The sequence below is a fragment of the Nymphalis io genome, chromosome 7 (genome assembly GCF_905147045.1).
Source record: "Nymphalis io chromosome 7, ilAglIoxx1.1, whole genome shotgun sequence".
Classification (NCBI taxonomy): Eukaryota; Metazoa; Arthropoda; class Insecta; order Lepidoptera; family Nymphalidae; genus Nymphalis; species Nymphalis io.
In genome coordinates this window covers 9,799,937-9,822,750 of record NC_065894.1, presented here as the reverse complement: position 1 = coordinate 9,822,750, position 22,814 = coordinate 9,799,937, and the positions used below count along the sequence as shown (strand labels likewise).

At 32.2% G+C, this 22,814-nt stretch overlaps 1 protein-coding gene and 1 long non-coding RNA gene across 2 annotated transcripts in view; both read left to right on the top strand.

Annotated features, from left to right (window-relative positions):
• The window catches only part of LOC126769574 (uncharacterized), a 114,853-nt gene that overhangs the window by 12,009 nt on the left and 80,030 nt on the right, over nucleotides 1-22,814 (top strand). The gene's annotated exons all lie outside the window — the stretch shown is intronic.
• Nucleotides 769-22,505, top strand: LOC126769560 (xanthine dehydrogenase/oxidase-like). Its single transcript, XM_050488431.1, has 16 exons — nucleotides 769-822; nucleotides 1,938-2,107; nucleotides 2,379-2,529; nucleotides 4,921-5,322; nucleotides 7,558-7,781; nucleotides 9,036-9,138; nucleotides 12,066-12,193; nucleotides 12,726-13,016; nucleotides 13,689-13,973; nucleotides 14,426-14,916; nucleotides 15,167-15,350; nucleotides 19,299-19,494; nucleotides 19,587-20,356; nucleotides 20,995-21,187; nucleotides 21,766-21,879; nucleotides 22,132-22,505. Exons 1-16 carry the CDS (start codon nucleotides 780-782, stop codon nucleotides 22,200-22,202), a joined length of 3,816 nt encoding a protein of 1,271 aa, XP_050344388.1. The 5' UTR covers nucleotides 769-779; the 3' UTR covers nucleotides 22,203-22,505.

Below are 22,814 nucleotides of genomic sequence, written 5' to 3'. Positions count from 1 at the left end.
TGCCAGTTTATATGTTTAACTCTACTTCTAATTCGGCGAGGTGATGGTCCAGCCTTATCGAGTATCCATTATACGTTACCATATGAAGTCGTTTTATATGTTAGCCTGCCATGAACCGGTGATTCTTCGTACCTCACGCCTCTTACGACACCCACGGGATGAGATTGGGGGAGTACAATTCTAAGCCGGCACTCCACGGTTATAACAAACAAACAAACATAGTTAAGTAAATTAGTATTGGTCGATCTTTTCGGCATAAATTCATATTGATAGGAAGAAAGATGATTTTTAACATGATTGAATATGAATGGGTGAACAAATGACTCAAAAATCTTTGACGTGGTTGAAAAGAATGATATAAACCGATAGTTAGATACAAATTCTTTTTTTCCATACTTGTGAATCGGTACTATTTTTGCTTTCTTCTATTTATCAGCAAAAATACCTTTTTGCAATGATGATGTATGTTGTTATTAAAATGATTTATTTCAGAAGTCATATATATTGGCATAAATTTAAATAAGTTTCTAACAAGTAATTTGGATCATAAATGAATGTTAAGATTGATATATAATAATTTATGTTATCTTTTCCTTAATTTCTTTTCTGATTATATAATACGGTTCTTCAGTAAATATTTTAAATCATGTAAGATAAGAACCCTTTTTGTGCAAGAAAAGTCCAAATTTTTTACTTTATTTTATCACACATGCAAATCTCATATAAAACATTATATTGAGGCGGACATAGTTCAGTTAAGAACGTGAGTTCTCGTTGTAATGACTTGTGTAGAGTTTACGGTGAACGGGCAGAAATGTACCGGTAATAATAATTATAACTTACGTTAACTCGATCATAATATTATTACGTAGTTTTTAGAATTTCGCTATTGGTGAAAGTTAATAATTAATTATCGAATTTGATTTAAATAAGTGTACAAATATAATAAGTAAAAAAAAAACAAATATACACGGACAATATATAAGTATAAGCACTTAAAAAATGTATTATTAAGTGTATTTCTATTATTCTATAATTATAAATATAGTTATATATATTTATTTATTTATATCTTTTTTCTTCACATATAATACGTTTTTTTCTAACTTCCTAAGTTGGAAGGTTGGGGAATACTTGTAGAATTGCCTGAATCATACAATTGTTAATGCTTAAAATTCTTCATATTAGGCTTTCTATACTTATTAAAATAATATTTACTCAAAGTTGCAAAGGCATCATATTTAAAAAAAAAACAAATACTGTTAATCGAACAGTAAGAACTAAAATAATTTCTTTAAAATTGAATTATTAATTTGCTTATTTGGTATAAAGGTAAGAATAATATTATACTTAGGCCTCGTGTCAATAATTTCCGGCAACTTATTATAGTTATAAAAATGTTTTTCAAGCAATCATCATCGTATTTAGTAGGTAATCATTTACGTATCTTGTAGTTTGCTGTCCTTTGTATGATTACTGTAATTTAACGTAGTAATGGCTCAAGTTGTTACATTGGTAACTGCTACTGGTACCATAAAGATAGATTTTAGTTCTTTATATATATTAAAATACTGTTCATTTCTTAATAGTTATTAAGGACATCATGGATTAGAAGAGGGGAAAAGTTCTATAGGGCGACAAATTTATGTGTTTGTATAAGAAACTGGTTTCATTAAAGCTTTAAGCATAAACGGTACGTCATAAGATTGGCATATAATAATCACCTCGACGTATATTATTTTTATAAGGTTTTTAAAGTTCATTGATCTCAAATGCTGGAGCATCGATGTCAATTTTATGCTCTGACTTGGAAAAAATGTAGATTGGATTCAATTATCTATACTTACATTCAAAAGGCATTGTGTTTCTAAAACAAAAATGCAATTATTACAAATGTGTTAAGATTTTTTTTAATAAGTTTCAATTGTTTTTCACAGTCAACAATCTTTTACATCGCGAGACGTCATTGTCCGCCTACATCAGGTATTTCCTGGGCCTTCCCGGCACGAAAGCGATGTGCCGTCAAGGAGTTTGCGGGGCTTGTATTGTGAACGTGACCGCTCGGAGACACATCTCTGGGGAAATCGAAACATTCTCTGTTAATTCTGTAAGTATATATTCGAATGAAAAATTTGTTTATTTACAATCTTTTAATTCTATAAACCAAGGAGGGTGCTTTTTTATTTACCTTTCGATTCATGATGTTAAAATGTAATAATGTATACGTACCGGCCGTGGCCTATTGAAGCATCTTCTGTCCTAAAATAAAAAAAATTGGCGTGATCTTAAGAGATACAGTTTTTTTCCTGTTGCGATGTCTTGGCGTATTTACTAGCGTTTGTATCAACAAATAACCTAAAATAAATATCACTATGCAGTGTTTAGTCTTGGTGTTTTCCTGTCATGGATGGGATATCACAACTGTGGAAGCGATTGGTAGTCGGGGCCAGGGTTACAGCGAGTTTCAGAAGCGTATAGCCGCGTTCCATGGCACCCAATGCGGCTATTGCACCCCTGGATGGGTGATGAAATGCAAAGGTAATAGACATTTATTAATTTATTGATATGAGAAACACTATTTTAATCAATTAATTTTAAGCTATGTACAGTCACTTTTATAATATATAAATAAAAATAAAAAATAAAACGAAACAAAATACGCATTAAAAATTTATAGAAAAAAACATTATTAAATAATAGACATTTATTAAACATATTAAAGGGCTGGTTCATATCGGACGGAAAATACCAATTGAGATTTAAGGCGAAAAAGTCACGCGGTTGATAATTTGTACCGTAGTTCTGTGTAATTTTGATTTTACATCTAAATAAACTTGATTCTACCTACTAATTTAAGTCCTCAATGTAACTACACATATAAAGCGGACAATTTATTATAATAATTAGTATTATGTTATTTTTCCAAATTGCGTTAAAATATTTGGAAGTACTTTTTACCTGTACATTTTTTTTCATGTGAATTGTAATATCATCAACTCAAGCAAAGATCGCAGGTTTCAAACCTGGTAGTACTAAATTTTATGTGCTTATTTTTTCTTTAAATTTCATCATGTATTCGGCAGTTAAGGAAAACATCGTATATCCACCACCATCGAATAAACCTCAAGCTTAAAATAAAAGAACGTTTTTTTAAATTTTGCTTACTTAATTATTTAATAGTAATGATGTGTACGTTAAAGCCTAAATTCTTTAGGCTGTAAATCCAACGTAAGAATGAGTAGCGCCACGTATAGACGTTCGTTATTTTTTTTTATAAACAATATTTAAACAGGTTTTTACGAAAAATAATTTAATATTCAAATGTTGGCATAAGATATATACCTACTTATATAATATATAACAGAACACGTTATGAAAATGTAAGGTCGTATTTAACATTCAAATTAAGTACGTATTCTTCATGAAATATTAGTTGTATCATGAAGAAATTTTTAAAAAACTGTTTTTTAAAAACAAATGATTTTTGTGTAAACGTAATCAATAAAAATAAGTCCTTTTTTAAATATTTCAATGTTACTATTCACGTTTTTTGAAGAAATATATACAAATAGTTCGTCACAGAACATAATAATCATTGTTGAATTTTTAAAAGCGAATAAATAAGCAAAATTTTTTTTTTCATAACATAATTAGAGGACTGTTTTTTATTAGATTGTAGGCACAGTTTACATAGTATTATTTGAAAGAGGTAACATATTTGTCATTTGATTAAAATACGTGGTGCGTATATAAACACTAGTATAACGATAAACCTTCACATAAATAGATTAAATGTTTGCTATGCGGTATTTACATAGTTGTTTTTGAAACAGTCTATGTGTTGTCAGCTGTGATGATAGAATTTTCACTTGGTTACTCCAAAACGTTATCGTTATAATTTAATAACTATTCTATATTACGGAATATAACTTTTGGTACACGCTTACATATTTATTTTATAACTGTTCCTATTCTATAAAAAAGCTCGATCTATTTAATATCTTGGAGGTCGAGACTTCTGGTTTTTTTTTTTAAATAAATAGCATTTGCGTCTCAATATATTTGTAACAATGTTTTCACTGGTGGTAGGGCTTTGTGCAAGCTCGTCTGGGTAGGTACCACCCACTCATCAGATATTCTGCCGCAAAACAGCAGTACTTGGTATTGTTATGTTCCGGTTTGAAGGGTTAGTGAGCCAGTGTAATTACAGGCACAAGGGTCATAACATCTTAGTTTCCAAGGTTGGTGGCGCATTGGCGATGTAAGCGATGGTTATCATTTCCTTAAATGCCAATCTATATGGGCGTTGGTGACCACTTACCATCAGGTGGCCCATATGCTCGTCAATTTTACAATAAAATTGATTATTTTGATTAGTTTTAATCACTGTATATTGTGTAAGTACAAAATTGAACCACTTCACATTAATAATTCATATTACTGTATTTCGGTTTGCGATTGGGAGAGAGCCTGTATAATTACAGAATCGATGCGGCGTACGGTGAAGGTAAAGAGAGCCTATATTTCTTGCGCTGCTAGTGTTTATGGTCAAATGAGAAATAAAGAAAGTATTATGACAAACGTTATGCTGTATATTTTCAGTCTTTCCCAGATTTTTATGGACTTGGATTTTTTTTCCAAAAAAAATAAAAACCGTCTCCAAAATTTTCCCGAATGTATCCTAAAAATAAAAACGTAACATTGTCCAATGATAATTAAATTGAAAAGGGGCCAACTTATACTAACCCCAATCGAAAGCGAAAGTAATCATCAAAATCGGCTAATAAACAAGTTATTTGCAAAAATACATAAAGTAATATACTAATGCCGACGAATTGAAAATAATGTTCTTTACTTATATATTTTTAAATTGGAACTTCATTTTCACATACGACCTTTTAAAAATAATTTTAGAACGATATTTATTTTCCAGTCTCTTACCAAAGAAGCTAAAAATGATTGAACTAGAGAACTCATTCGGCAGCAACACTTGCCGATGTACGGGATACAGGTCGATATATGACACGATCAAATCGTTCGCCGTGGACGCTAGTCCAGAACTTTGCCAACAAGTCGATGACATTGAGGAGTTAGCAATGTGCATAAAAGATAAAACAAGGATTTGCAACAGGAAATGCTCCGAAACAATCAGTGAAAACGATTGGACCATGGTAAACGAAGTTCGTGATTCAGATGCGATGATAATGCTTAATTTTGGCGATAAGACTTTCTTTAAGGTTTTTCAAGAAGATCAAATATTTCAACTTTTTACTAACTACGGCGTTGATAATTATATGTTTATCGATGGCAATACTGGAAAAGGTAATAACTTGTTGAGTTCATTAATTAAAACACAAAATTTTATTATTTTCTCGGTTTCTTAACATTATTGCTATTAGTTTAATAATAATCACAACTATAAGCAATTCGCAATGTCATTGATTTTATATGTTTTTAAAAATATCTTTTGAGAAATGCATCATTTTATCAACAACAAAATGGTAGTTTTTGTTCAGATTACAATCATTAAAAATAATTACAAGGATAATTACAATGCAACATAAAACTAAGTTCTAATAACGGTAATTTATCAATCATTTGTAAACTTAACTTAAATAGCATCTTGTTGTCTTTTATGTATTGACGGACAGACTGACCATACATGAAACCTCGACAAGGGTTTTTACCGGTAGACACGGGATAACTTTTTTTTTGCCATAAGCTATTATGTCAAATTTATTAATATATTTTGTTAATCATATAACTATTATCGGCATAATAATTTGCTCATTATTTGAAGTTTGTTGATTGGGCTCACTTGTCGATTTGTCCCTTGGCTTGGTAGATGAGACAATTCGATGTATCCGGGGTTCTCATCCTTGTTTCGTACCTTTCCTTGGTCCTGGTCAAATCTTTACTAGAGAGAGACGGGAAGTGTGCAAAAGATGTTATATAACAAAATCTTGATAATATATCATGGATTTAATAGTCACTTGAGTGCTTTCTTAATGGCTAGCATATAAGGCAGGCCTCGAAGTTCCGTGTACAAATTCCGACATGGCCAATAATTGGGTTATTCTGTAGGTATTCTTAGTAGCAGTCCGAAATCTGGGAGTTAGCAGTTACACTCCTGTGCATCAGAAAGCAGTTGAAGCCGTTAGTTCTGCGCCTGAAATCTGTGACTGCGCACACACTTGTGCACTATAATAATATGAACAGCACTGTTAGCTATTACCCTTGATAATGACCGTCATCATCATCAAATAATGCAAAAAATAAGCTATATTCACTTAATAATTAAAACGCATGTTCGATTCTGCTTTCGCAGCTATATTTCAAGAACCAGTTTTATTTTACGTTGTTTTTACGAATTGAAGTTATAGAAATATATTTTATACGTTTTTTTTTTGTTTGTGACTAAATTTTATCATAAGGTCAAGCAAGATACTCTCAATATTTATGTTGTAAGATGTACGTTTATATGTTTATATTGTATGTACATTTGCATTAATTAATCTTTTAGTAATCAGTTTACGTGTTATAATTTCGTTATATATATATAATTATGTTGTTCATGACATTAATACGTCAACACTATCTTAATAATCGTATAAAATTAAAACATTAAATATAACTATATTAATTTTAAAAAAACAATAGAAATATTTGGCCCTTTGATAATGCCCCTCAAACAAAACCTTTCATAATAAAAAAAGATAAAAATAATAATAAATGACAACAGCCGTAATTATAACTTCAGAATAATTATAATATAATATATCAATAGCATTTGTGTATAATATCCCGTGAGAATTCAGGCTAATTTCTAGTATCATTGAAACATAGTAATGTTTCAATCAGTGGACATAGTGTAGAGCTGTTCATTAAGCACCATTGCCTTCGGCGATTTGAATCCGAACAAATTAAGTTTTTTTGCAATAACATTTAAAAGAAATGTAAATTCTAATTTACATACTGATTGTTGTTTGCATTCTGATTTATATGATTTATAAAAGTAGATATTTAAAATTAATTCATTAGAGAAGAGAAATAGGTTTGTGTCTGTCACTTAATTTTTAATTACAATAAAATTACAAATACTTTTCACAAAACAAAAGTGTTCCTCTTTTTTTTTAAACATATACTAAGATCATGAATAATTCAATGAATCATGCACGATACTTCATAATTACTTTAAGAACATTCCCCCTCTCTATCTGACGTTCTCCTGACCGATTTTGGCCATGCGGCCAATCTCAAGAGAGATTAGCCAACTGCACAGGACATGTTAAAGTAAGGTATTATGAGAGGTACGGGAGTTTCTTACACTTCTAATTTCTAGATTCCAGGCTGCTATTGAGAATTTTCGACAGAAAATATCAATAATTTGTATCTTTCCAACCTAGGGTTCGAATAGAGGAACTCAAGATCTACAACCTTACATCTAGCTACTTGACCAACGAGGCAATTTACCTCTACATTTATATCTTAACTGTTGTAGGTAAAAATAATTAAAAATTAATATCAATCAGGCTAAGATTTGTATATTATTTGCAGCTGTTGTATACGAAATTCAATATCCTGATGTACTAATTGACATAAGCGCTGTGTCGTCGCTGAAACAATATCATTTTGATCAGAATCTCGTGCTAGGAGCAAATATAGCCTTAGAAGAATGTTTAGACATATTCAAAAAAACTGCAGCCACTATGGATGACTTTACGTATTTAGAAGAATTTGCTAAGCATTTGGATCTGGTCGCGCAAATGCCAGTCAGAAATGTAAGTTGATATTTATTACATATTATTTTTTAATATTTAATTAATTTTAAGTAATTGATTGAAATTAAATTTAAATTTACTTACCTACATGTTCTATGTGAATCTTATCTTATTTGTAGGGTGTAAATAAATATAACTTAGATCCTTGTAAAATTCCTCAACAGTCTTAATAATTTGGCCAACATGCTGTCATAACATTGCCGACATAACATCTTTTTTCTATAAACCGTTGGGTCGGTCTAATGGTTTTGGTAATAGGTCTGATGTTGTGATTATATTATCTTCTTGGATTTAGAATCAATGACATCGTTCATCGTCATCGTCAAAAGTTTTGAGTTGTAACTTAAACTTATTTTGTATTTTATAGCTATCTCTCTCATATGTAGAGATAACTGTTAGTATTTTACTTTTTGCGGAGGCTAGACCCGAATGGGGTTCCCACTAAGTCCACACGCGTAGATTTCGTCTACCTAGCCAGAAATGTTCTACGTTTTATGTACAGCACGGGGAAAAAAGTTGGAAGGCGTGCAATCTGTTTGTTGTTTGATAATTGTTTGTTTCTTATTACGAAATCTTCATATAATTAACATAAATATTTTTGTCATATGTAACTTTTTATTTGGTTTATCTCGACGTCCTGGTTTCAAGTACCGGTTTATGCCAATAAAACTTTATTACCTAATACTTAATCATGTTTTATTAGGTAACATTCCGTAGTTGAGCTTTTTTCAGCCGTTTTCCATCTCATTGAATTGAGAGTGAGAGATTATGTCGACCCTATAACACATCGACATAATCGACATAATCTCTCATCACTCCTATGAGTGCACCTGTTTTTTTGCTTATTTTTATGCACTATTATATAACTAATTGTATATTTAAAACGCGAATCTCATTTAATCGAATTAATTGACCGATTAATTTATTATTACCGAACAAGCTTATAACTACAATCGTAATGTTAAACGATTCTGAAAGTATAAAATGAACTTATATAATCTATGCAAGTTTATATAATATGGAGTGATGTCATATTAAATATCTTTGTATGAATATAAGTCAAATGGGATATGGAAAAAAGTAGGATGAACTTCGTATATATGATTTCAGATTAATGAAAGAGAAAAACAGACAGCATCGACCCCCAATAAATAGGATAATGGCAAACGAATGATTATTGCCATCGTGTATTAGAATACTATTGTGATTCAATTTACTTGGAGCTAATAATATAGTAATTGTTCTTTTTTCTAGATCGGTTCTTTGGCCGGTAACATCATGTTGAAGCACATTAAGCCATCTTATCGGTCTGACGTGTTTTTGTTATTTGAAGCTGTGGGGGCCACAGTTACTATACGTAAGTAGTTTTATTTTATATAATACAACAAATAAAAATTTAAAGTCACCTCAAGAGAGATTAGCCATCTGCGCAGGACATATATTATATTATGTGTATGAGCAAACACAGATGCATTCTCTATTCCTTCATTCTCATAATCCGATGGGATGGCAACCCGACACGACCGGAGAGAGTTCAGGCTTAAGACCAGCGGCTAAACGTGCTTTCCGAGGCACGTGAATGTACACACTTTCAAATTCCAGACTCCGTTATAATCTAAATTTATTATGCGGCATTTTTTTAGTATCTACAACACCAAAAGTGTTGTAATACAAAAAAAATGCAAATGATATTTTCTAACTCTCTTTAAAATGTGTTGTATGAAGCACTTAAACTTAACATTACATATATAGTTCTGAGCAGTTTTGGTAAATCAAAATAGTCAGAAATGTTTATAGTCACCATTGGCAATTCAAAAAATATTAAGGACCGGCACCTGCAAGCCCTCGGGTGTTGCAGGTGTCGATGGGTGGTGGTAGTCAGTTTCCCATCAGGTAAGCCTCCTGCTCGTTTTCCCATTTCTTATATAAAAAAATTACAAATTGATATCTATTTCTGGTTTGGTGTTCGTTTAGTGTATAATTTTACAATTTGCTACAATTTTATTTACAAGCTGTTTATCTTTGACGACACAAGTAAATATTTTGTCTCGTCCGCAATTTACTGGCTTTAATACAAACATTTCATTATAGTCACAAAACTACGCTCGACTTTGAAGGTACCGTAAATGCGTAATTCATGTTATCATTTAAGTTTGTTGACTTTTTTAATATTACTTTTTATGAACCTTACCTATTATGATTAGACCATTCTGATAAAAGGTTTTTTTAGGGAAAACATGTTAATTATTTTTTATTATTAATTTAAAGCAAGTCGAGATGGCCCAGTGGTAAGAACGCGTGAATCTTAACCGATGAACGTGGGTTCAAACCCGGGCACCTTTGAATTTTCATGTACTTAATTTCTGTTTATAATTCATCTTGTGCTTTTCGGTGAAGGAAAACATCGTGAGGAAACCTGCATGTGTTTAATTTCATCGATATTCTGCCACATGTGTATTCCACCAACCCATATTGGAGCAGCGTGGTGGAATAAGCTCCAAACCTTATCCTCAAAAAGGGAGAGGAGGTCTTAGCCCAGCAGTAGGACATTTACAGGCTGTTACTGTATTAATTTAAAAGGCCACCAACAATATATATTTCGATAACAATGTAAAATTGGTACATAACAATTATAGGCCCCACACACTTGCAGTTATCTAGACAACAAAAATAACAATTAAGCAAGATATTGTGGTACAATTAATAATTCACAATTTGATCAATATACATTTATTTACATAAGAATTATTTACATGAAGGTCCTTGAGTATATACAAATAAAGATTAAAAATAGCATATGTAGGTAATAAAACCACGTGAAATGCTAACAGCATTACCCCTTTGCTAATCCCAATTCCGAACCTCTGGCCAAAAATTGAACCAGTCTTCCTATTGAAGGTTGTCACTATTAGTCCAAGGTTCAACTGCAAACTGCACAATTTGGAAAAACTATATTCGAATATTCGTCATATTTTGTGATCTTCTGCTTGATCCGCGGCGGTTACGACTATTAATATTGTTTCCCTTATATACGACGGGGTCAGTGTGTCAACGCATTTTGCGTCCTATACCAGGGCCCGTCTTCGTACACAGGGAACCACTTCAGGTCTTTCGCCACCATCGCTAATAATTCCATGGGACTCAATACGAAGTTCCTATTGATGGTGGCGAGACCCCTATTTAAGTATCATTAAGAGAACCATAGAAAAAACGGTGAATAATAATAACCGTGATATAAGTATATATTTTAATAAAAATATTTAGCTTGTATAATATTTGCTCTATGTACTTCTTCATTTTTAAATGTAAACTATTAAATTTAAAGTAAGGCAAGTTTCATTATTATATATTTAAAATTAAGAAGCATTTTTCTATATTCTCCTATGTCTGCATATAGAAAATAATACATAAAAATATTATGTTGATCTTTGTCTTGTGATCGTCCGCATACGTCCTTGTGAATGTCACTGTATGTTCATTGGCAAAACACATCAGGTATCGTTGTGCCCGTCATTTATACAGAAAAAATGGCAGAGATAGCATAGCATACCAAATTAATCAAACAAAAAGTAGTAAGGTCGTTAGACAAACTTACTTTTATTTTTACTACATATCCACATATTTTTAAATATTTCACCTTTTCTTGCGAATATAAATTTTAATGTAAATGTTATTTTGATACGAATCATATTATTTCAATCGGTTCATCCTTATATTCTGGATGGATATATATATATAGATAGATAGAAAGATAAAAGAAGACAAAAGAAAAAAAGAAAGAAGATAAAAGCGACGAGGTAAAAACTTTAAAGGAAAGTAAGAAATTATATCTTTGCCGATAAACGATGATGAAGTAACAATATATGATGCGAGACATATTAAAGTTGTATGAATAACAACTTAAATATTTGATTGCAGGTTCAGTTATAAAATATAACAATTCAATGATATAGAATAAAAAAAACCACAAAACATCGAAGTGACTTATTTTCTTTAAACAAATATAACGATATAAAAAATTTAAATTATTTTATCATCTGGACTCACTTGTTTCAGGTTTATAATTAATTCGAAGTTATATACATGAAGAGACAGTCAATGACTGCAAATTATTTTCGTAAATTGATATTGACTAAAGACAAATTTTACACAAATTATTATTTAAAAATATGCAAATTTATGTTATTATCATATATGTGACTAATGTGTTATAGCATATTTTATTATATTATATGTGTAATACATACATATATATGTGTTTGCTTATATTGTTATTGTTCGCAGGTGGCGGAGGCAATGAGAGAGTGAGCTTAGGATTACCGGAATTTCTTAAATACGACATGAAAGGAAAATTAATATTGAACTTTGAATTACCTCCTCAAGGTCCTAATCATATATTAAGAAGTTACAAGGTAAGATAAAAATAATTTTATGTAATAAAAAAGATATACATATATGTAATAAAATATTATGATATTGTTACTTAAATTATGATAGGTTTTTGAACAGGCCCGTTGGTGTAAATTGGCTAACACGCACTCCAGTAAAGCTCCCAGTCGGCTAAATATTTTCCGACATTAATCCTTGCTATAGTTTAGCCAATTTACACAAAACCTTAAACTTAATGGATTACTTAAATCTTCTTCATGAATAACTTCGTCCATTGGTGAAAACAGTGTGAGAATCCTTTTTTAAAAAGGTTTTATTAGCTAGCTATCACCAATTTATCACAGATTTACCGTGAAATAGCAAAACTTAGTTGTGTTCTGGTTAAAAGGGTGACTGAGCCAGTGTTACACACACAAGGGACATAACTTCTTGGTTCCCAAGGTTTGTGAGCATTGGCAATGAAAGGAAATGGTTCATATTTCTCACGGCGCCATTGTCTATTGGATATAGTGATAACTATATATACATATATAAAAACATGTTGCTTTATTCCAGATTATGCCAAGAAGTCAAAACGCGTTAGCCATCGTTAACGCTGCGTTCAACATTAAAATGAATACAAGCACTAGCGTTATCGAAAAAGCTACAATTGTTTTTGGTAATATATCAGGTACATTCATTCACGCGACACAAACAGAAGCATATTTGAAGGGGAAAAATGTATTTAGCAATAAAATTTTACAAGGAGCCATCAGTCGATTGAATAATGAATTGGTTCCGGTTGAAGAGCCCGCGCAGCCCACTCCGGCGATTAGAAAAAAATTGGCTATAGGTCTCTTCTACAAGGTAAATATGTTCTTATTTAATTATTTACTCCTGGATGCATGCAACTTTTCACTTATAAAAACAAAAAAACCTTTTTCACTGACCTATTAGATAGATTGTGACTTGCATGAAACAAAAAATCAATACGCTAGCACATTAAAATAACGTAAATCAATTTATAGACAAACAAGGACAAAGACATCGATAGTACGTTTGTGGAGATATAAAAAAAAAATTGTCGCTTTAATTACATGTTTGTCAAGCGTATTTGGTGTACGAATATTCAATTTATAAATATTTAGATTAAGCTAATTTATGTATTTATTGTTCTTACTCGTCATCTCTGTTCCCGGTTATCTTAAAACTAACCTGTAACCTTTAGCAAACAACATTGTTTTTATCAAATTAGCCTAAATTGGAACTCGTCATTGTAAAATATTAAACAATGCAATAAAAACTACATTAAATAGATAACTGTCTTATTCTTCTGTCTAGCATTTTCCCGGCCTAGTAACGGCAGGGTCCGCTTTTCTGCATCCACTTTGCCCAATCTAAAGCATCCTCCTTAGTGAGATTGTGCTTTCTCATGTCATCCCTCACGACATCAAGCCAGCGCTTCTTGGGCTTGCCACTTATCTATTAAATAAATTTGTGTACTAGACATAAAAATAAACGAGATAAAACAATTTTCAGTTCATCCTGAGTATAACTCCAACCAGCATTTTGAATCCCAAGTATGTATCAGGTGGTTCTCTTATAAAGCGTCCTCTTTCAAGCGGAAAGCAAGATTTCCAAACCGATTCATCTCTTTACCCTCTCAACCAACCAGTGCAAAAACTCGAAGCAATTATACAGAGTTCCGGGGAGGCTCGGTATGTGAATGATATACCTCCTTTACCAAAAGAAGTTTTCGGTGCGTTTGTTTTATCGACGGTCCACAATGGTGACGTGGATACAGTTGATGTTGAAAGTGCACTGGTAAGTGACGTCGTATTATAATTGAGTCTTTTACTTATAAATACATTGTAATCTGATTAGATTTATAATATGAGAAAAGCAAATGATTTGTATAAAACTTGTTAATTGTATAAAGCGTAAGACTATGAAAAATGTTTGAGACAAGAATATTTGTTTGGTTGTTTTAGATGTATAAAATAAAAAAATTTTTAGTTAGAATGATGGCGAGTTAAAATTAAAATAATTTGTTTATGTTTTAAGAAAGTGTAGCGCACAACCTTGTCCCTCAAATTAGTTAAAATTACGAATTGTTCCCAAAATTGGTGGCGCACTGGCAATGCAAGAAATGGTTAATATTTCTTATATCACCAATGTATATGCATGGTGGTAACCAGTGATCATCAGATAGACAACATGCTAGGCTACCTATTATAAATAGAAAAAAAAATACTGACATATATTTATATTTTTAGGCGATACCAGACGTAGTAGCAGTATTCACGGCTAAAGATGTGCCAGGCGTTAATTCATTCACGTTTCCGGGTTTCCAATTGCAAATTGAAGATGAAGTGGTATTAGCAGATAAAAATATTAAATACTACGGTCAACCAGTAGCAATAGTGGTTGCAACTACCGAAGAATTAGCTTCAAGTGTTGCTAGAAAAGTTAAAGTGACATATATAAACGTCACTAATGTTGCTCCGGTTTTGACGATAAATCAAGCTAAACAAGATGCGAAAAGAATTATACCTGGAGACACGATCGAACCAAAAGGTCGAGGTACTAACGTGAGGAAGGTAATTAGAGGTGTCTTCGAGGTAGGGGCCCAGTACCATTATTACTTGGAACCTTTGTCCTGCGTGACGATTCCTGTAGATAATGGATTCGAAGTGCACGATGTAACGCAATGGATGGACTTGACTCAAGGAGCCGTTTCGCGATTTTTGAATATATCGGAAAGCGAGTAAGTTTACATAAATACCTCTACTAATGTACGCTGTATTGTATTGTTACAAAATGCTTTGTTTTCTTCTTTCGAATGTCAGCTTACTGATGACAGAAAGAGATAAATCAATTTAACTTTTCTCCTGTTATACAACATATATTAATTACACCGCTCGGCTGTTCGGAAAGCAAGGTTTCTTGACTTAATATTTGTAAAGCGTTTAATTTTAAGGCAAAGGAACTTTTTGTAAATGTCTATTATATTTCAGTGTTCACGTAAAGGTCCGTCGATTGGGCGGAGGTTTCGGAGGGAAAATAAGTCGGAACGTGCAAGTAGCTTGCGCAAGCGCACTCGTCGCTAAAGCTCTGGACAGACCGTGCAGGTTTATATTGCCCTTGGATACCAATCTAACCATTGCAGGGAGGAGGTTACCGTGTCAGTGTGAATACGAGGTAATTTGTATTTTGAATCGATTTATTTTAACTTTTTGAGTGATTCAATATAAGCACAAGGGACATAAAATCTAAGTTCACCCAGTGGACGGCGTATTAGCGTATTACAAAATTGAATAAACTTGTAACAGCAGCGATTTCTATTCAAGTCAATTTACCATAAGCCATTTGCATATGCACAGTGGCCATAATATTAAGAGGATTTATACTTGTGGTAATTAATAACAGTAGTTAAAACACTTGGACTTTGTATAAACTTTTCTAATTTATATAACACTCCGTCTTATTGCCTTTACCGGTAACAGGAGGGTTGGTTCAATCGCCTAGAGAATCAAAATTGCGATTTAACGGGAAAATGCTCTTGCAACTATTCCACGTGGTCATAATTTGAACGGTATCTATATTAACATAATATATATATTTAATTTTATCTATACATATAATAACAGTAACAGCCTGTTAATGTCCCACTGCTGGGCTAAGGCCTCCTCTCCCTTTTGAGGAGAAGGTTTGGAGCTTATTCCACCACACTGCTCTAATGCGGGTTGGTAGAATACACATGTGGCAGAATTTCAATGAAATTAGACATATGCAGGTTTCCTCGCGATGTTTTCCTTCGCCATTAAGCACGGGATGAATTATAAACACAAATTAAGCACCTGAAAATTCAGTGATGCTTGGCCGGGTTTGAACCCACGATCATCGGTTAAGATTCACGCGTTCTCACCACTTGGCTATCTCGGCTTTCTATACATATAATAAAGTTATGACAGGCCGATGTCTGTACATTATAGATATTGGAAAAAACTAACCTAGGGGGTACAACACGGTCTTTATTAAAGCAACAGAAGCCAAGAATTTTTGTCTATCTGTCTGTATGTTTGTACCCGCATCACGCAAAAACTACTGCATGAAATTGAATGCGGTTTTAACTGATGTATTCCTAGAAGTATCACTTAAAATATAGGTTCCATTTTACCGCAGGAAAATATGTTATTCCGATTGTTTTTAATTTAATATTACCCGGAGCTCACGTTATTTAATGAACATAATGCTAAATTAATAGATTTTAACTAGCGCTTCACTTACATGAATATGCGTTAGACGTTGTGTATAATTGTTATTTAAAAAAAAAAACACAGATGGCGCTGTTTATATTTTAAAGGTTTGTCTCAACCGATCTCAACCGACTACAACTAATCTCATACAATATTTAGCTTTATTTCATCGAAAGCAGAATTCGAAATAAATTATAACCATAGAATCGAATACAAAAAAGTTAAGCAGAAATTACAAATAAAAACAAGGTGACCCTGTTGCTAGGTAGCTTTTCTTATAGCAAAATATAAATTTTATATATACTCATATTATAAAGAGGTAAAATTTGATTTTTTGTATAGTTGTTTGTGATGAATGAACTCAAAAACTATTCAACCGAATTTAAAAATTCTTTCAACTACAGAAGCTAATTTTATCAATGAGTAACATAGGCTATATTTTATTTTAAAAAAAATTAGGGATCCCTACGAAAATTGCAATAATATAACCCAAGTTATTTCTTATAAACATCATTATTTGGCCTGCGCTGCGAAAACTATTGATGACGCCTAAAATAATGTATTGCATGTTTATAGTACTCATTATTACCCACATAAAAGTCCGCAAGGCTATACACCTAACTATTAAAGTTAAATCACAATAACTGTGTTTTGTTCATATTACTCATTAAAACACCGTAGAATCGAAAGATGATGACATCCGTATGCATGATATTAATCTCAAATTCCTAATGCAATTAAATAGTTTTATAATAAGGGTTTATATACGTGTATATTTCTCTTTAAATTATTCGAATCGGACCTTTCGTTTAGGTAAGGACTGGTATAATAACACAAAAAGTAAGAAAATATAACATGGATAACCGGAGCGAACAGTAATACGCCGAGTCTATTATTCACCTACACCTTTTATTATTTGTGTGTGGAAAATTATCTATATATTATAAAGTTAAGCTTAAGATTATTTTTTATTATTATTATTGCATAAAATTGTTCTCTTAACAGATAATTATAATTATTAAATATTCAACAAGTAAAAGTTTCAACCGATGTGAATATATTATAAAAAAATATCGTATTCGCTATTTTCACAACAAAATCGCCTAAAATTCTACACAGGTGTATGTTAAATGATTAACGACTTTTATACGGTCACGTTAGTAAATATCATAATAAAATTTATCGCTAAATAAAAACTATTTTATTACTTTTAAAAGTATAATTAATAACTCTTATCGTCATTCATAGATAGACACAACAAAACTATTAAATTAATATTACAAATCGTGACTGCGTGGAACGGTGGCAAGGATGAATGAATGCAGCATATCTCCTTTGAATCGCGATTCCGATTCTTTGGGCGAAAAACGAACTAACCCTCCTATCACCAGTAAAGGCAATAAGACGGGGAGTAATGTTTTTGATGAAAGTCTTTACACTATTACTCCAAGGTCCAAGCGTTTCAACTGCAAACGAAACAAAAATATAATTTGGAATAAGAGACGGATATTTGTAACGAATGTTCGCTTCAGCTTTTTCTGCGGCAGCTCTGGCTTATAACGTTGGTTCCCTGATATAAGATGGGGCAAGTTATTATTAAAATAATTATGTAAATTCAATTTCTTCTTTAATTATTTTTTCAACTATGAAAGAAACTTCAACTCAAAAGTTTTGAAAGTAAAAAAAACTTAAATATCAAGAGTTTAATTATATTTATTTGGTCAAGAGGCCTTAATAAACTCAATACCTTCTTCTCAAGAAGCTCCCCTCTTAGACCGGTAGTTGGACGTTTACAGACTGTTACTTTATACTCAAGGTCCAAGAGCTAATAAAAAAACCTCATACATGTTTAGTATTGGCCCTTATAGATGGAGACTAACCAACCACATCACTATATATTGTGAAACAAAGTGCCCCCGCTACGTCTGTCTATCTTAAAGCGATAAATTCAAAAACTACAGAACCGAGTGATTTACGAGGAAGGCTTAGACGAATAATTCGTTAATATTTTGTGTAAATTGTTTATATGACGCTGATTGTTGAGCCAACATACCGACTGGAAGATTTATTGCGCTACGAAAAACAATACGGTTATATGAATAATATTACGATATAATTTTTTTATATAAAACCTTATTCAACCCGTATGAAGCCGGGAGGGACTAGTAAAAAATATTTTTTTTATTACATACCCGTATAATAGTTTTGCCATCGTGGTTGACTAAAGCGTCCTCTCTGTTGTGGAGGCGGCTAGGAGATAATTCTACCACCGCTCCAATTCGCATTGGTCAGATTTTTCATCCAACTCAGGCAGGTTTTCTCACGACATTTTCCTTCACCGCCGAGTACGAGATGAATTATATAATGAAAAAAATTGTTTAAAAATAAATTATCTTTCACAGACTTTCTAATTTATACTAAATGTTATTGCGTGAATCCTATTACACAATGTAAAATTTTATTCTTAACTGTAAGGTATTGATTTCATTAAACAATATAATAACGAAGTTGTACCTTGTCTTCGGTTCTTCATACATAATTTTAAAGATTGAAGTATGCCACGTATCAAACTTAGAGACAAGCAAACATGAATACCACTGATCTATCTTTGCAATCAACTAGAGATTTTATAATTAGGCGCAAGACATTTATATAAAATTAGTAAAACGAATAAATATGAAAAAATAATAATTGTTTGATGATTTAAACACGAATAACATAAGTTTTACTAAAGAAATAAAATTAAATGATTCTTTTTAGTTTTACAATCAAGTCTGTCTTGAAAGCCCACCAAAATTTTTTTGTCATAAGCAAACACCCGCATTCTCGAGGGCGACGCTGCGCGTACTGGCTAGTATATATATAATGTAAATACGATTAATCTCATCAGGTCGGTGTGGATAACAACGGCAAGATTCAATACTTAAACGCTTCATTCACGGAAGATGTCGGTTTTTCCAACAACGAGAATGTTTTGGCTTATGTACTAAGCAGTTTCGCAAATTGTTATAACATAGATTACTTTTCCGTGAAAAGTTTTGCTGTCACCACCGACTTGCCTTCTAACACATTCGCCAGAGCACCAGGTACGTTTGTAATAAGTTAAATTTTAATAAATAATGTTTAGCGAAGTTACAAAATTCTAATAATTAAAGTAAATCAATAAACTTTCATGCAGGTACGTTAGAAGGCATTACCAGCATCGAAAACATTATGGAACACATAGCTGTTGCTGTTAACAAGGATCCTACAGAAGTACGATTGGCCAACATGAGACAAGAAGATAATGATCTGCCGTCCCTCATTGAAACGTTAAAAACGTCTGCCGAATACGAAAAACGGTTACAGGAAATCAAAACATTCAACAAAAACAACAGATGGATGAAGAAGTCGATACAAATTAGTGTAATGCTCTTTCCCGTGATATATTACGGTAATTATACCGCTATGGTCTCCATTTATCGAGGAGATGGTACGGTGACCGTCACTACGGGTGGCATTGAAATGGGTCAGGGTGTTAACACGAAAGCCGCCCAAGTCTGCGCCTATGAATTGGGCATACCACTAGAAAAAGTAACGGTCATACCAAATTATTCGTTTGTCGCGGCGAATAATATATTTTCAGGATCGAGTATCGTAAGCGAATGCGTCAGTTACTCTATAATTAAGGCTTGTGAAACACTGAAAGCGAGATTAAAGCCATTGAAAGATCAGATGAATAATCCCACGTGGGAGGAGCTGATAAAGAAAGCTGGAGACGATCTAATAGATCTAACGTCTACTTACATGATGACTGATAAGGATCCGCAATTGCAAGGTTACAGCGCTTTCGCGGTCACGATAATTGAAGTACAGTTGGATGCATTAACAGGAAAGTTTGATATATCAAGAGCTGATATTTTGGAGGACGTTGGTTTGAGTGCCAATCCTAAGATTGATGTTGGACAGGTATAATATTTTATAAAATTTATCAATGCTCTTAATATATACCTTGAATTCTAAACGCGCCGCTGGCGGACCTTGTTGGCCTGCCTAAGCCGGGCCTCCATTCTTAGATTGTTACGGCGTACAGAAAAGCCCCAGCGAGGCTTATGGCTTTATAGTGGTCATAGCGCCGACGCCCCTTCATCGGTCTTCTGGATGTGTAATCCAAAAAGCTTACGATTGATTTTGTATCGTTAATCGCTCCGTATAATGTTTTTTGAAACCTGTCGATCTGCTGCAGTCGAGTCCTCTGCCACTAAGAGACATCCTCACTACACTATATCTTACGCTTATGCTTAGAATAATTATGTAATTCTATATTTGCGGTAGGGCTTTGTTCAAGCCCGCCTGGGTACGTACCACTAAATAGCTAGTGTAACTACAGGCATAAGGGACTTAACATCTTAGTTCCTAAGGTTGGTGGCGAATTGGCGATGTAAGGAACAGTTAATATTTCTTACTCCGCTAATGTCTATAGGCAGTGGTAATCACTTACAATATATATTATTGGAATTTTCAAATAAACGCTTGTTTAATTCCCGCCTAACAAGGCGCACACCGCTATCAACCGGTTGTTATAAATGTTTTGCTGTTCGTATTAGGTGGAAGGTGCGTATGTACAGGGTTTGAGTTATTTCACAAGCGAAAAGCTCATCTTTGACAAGACGACCGGTCGGTTGCTAACAAACAGCGCTTTGGATTACGAAGTCTATCTCGCTAAGGACATACCCGCCGATTTCAGGGTGAACCTAAGATATAATTCCTATAATTCAAAAGGAGTTCTTGGTTCCAAAGGTAAATATTATATTAAAAATAACAGCTTTTCATGTTATGCGGTCACGAAGCATTCATACAATGGTGTTGAAACTGTAAGTAGTTGCTATTGTCACCGTGCGTGAAGGTTTTGAATGACACCGACTCTATCAGCTGTCACTGCGAATGTAATATATTTAAATATATTGATGAAAAAGAAAAAATTGGGTAAAGGTCCTAAATACTGAGTTTCATAAATACGATTATATATTTCTTCATTTAAGAATCAAGAGTAACGAAGCCTTCCTGCGTAGCTTTCTTCCATTTTTAGTGCCTCTCTAGGTTCCGATTTAAGGAGCCCTTTGTATACAACTTCTTCATATCATGGAATTATTTAAAAAATATCTTTAAATTTATTAAGATATCATATTTATTGTATTTAATCATTTATGATAGACTTTGCATGTGTAAATCTTGCCAGTTCTTCTTTCTGAACCGGTGGTAACTTTATTTTATATTTTACCTTATAAAATGATGATTCAAAAGTATTTTATATCGCCATTGCCGGAAGAGCCTACTTAATTAAAGTATATTTTACATTTCTTTAAAATACATTTCAGCCGTCGGTGAGATGGGTATCTGTTCGTCTCATGGTATTATCTATGCTCTAAGGCAATGTATTAGAGAATCCCGGAAAGAGTCTGGCTATGATACCACTCAATGGCTCGATATTGGTATGTTTGCTCAATTAATATGTACTCGTATATATTCATACTAGGTTGTTTAATGTAATATATGCAACATTTTAGCAATGGAACATAACTTACAATACTTTGCCTAAATTTAACGTAATGTAGCTCAAATTCAAAGAACACGGACTTTTATTTTTTAATTAATAATTGATAAATTAAAAAAAAAATTAAAGTCGAAAAAATGTTGTAGATCAGTTATAAATAAAATAGTTTATTAATTTAATTTTTTTTCAGATTTGCCTTTGACTGCGGAATCTATATTGAAGGCCCTAAATGTCAAAAACAGTGAGTTTATTTTATCTTAAAGGCTTTACCCTCCAGTCGGATGAAAACTCAGAATTTTGCCAGACGTGAAGTAATTTACAATTGATTTTAAAGGAGTATCACTCACATTTAAAAATATAATACATAACGGTTGAATTTACTGTAAAATTTACTAATTAAAGATTTTAGAGAACAATAATATAACGATAGCTTCAACAATAAGTCGCTCTAAGAAATATATTTTTTTATAAATTTATATTAAATTGATTATATTTTACATCTAGAAACACTTGGGTATTATAACTAAAATAATATATGAAGATCAGTTATCATTTAATTAATATATTTATAGCATGCCTACGCAATAAATATATTAATTGGAATAAATAAAAAAAAAAATATTTTAATGTAATTTTCTTATAAATCGTCCAAGCTCCTTAACTTTTTTTAAATAAGCTGTTTGAAAACCCCATTGATTTTTAAAAGATGAAATTTTACTATACAGTACTAACGTTACTTTTATAAAATATTTTAAATGTATATAAATACATAAATACAATTTGTAATGTTGAAATTTTCAATTTGTTATTATAATTCATATGTATAAATTATATTTGTGTGATAATATATTTTATTTTAAAACTATGTATTTC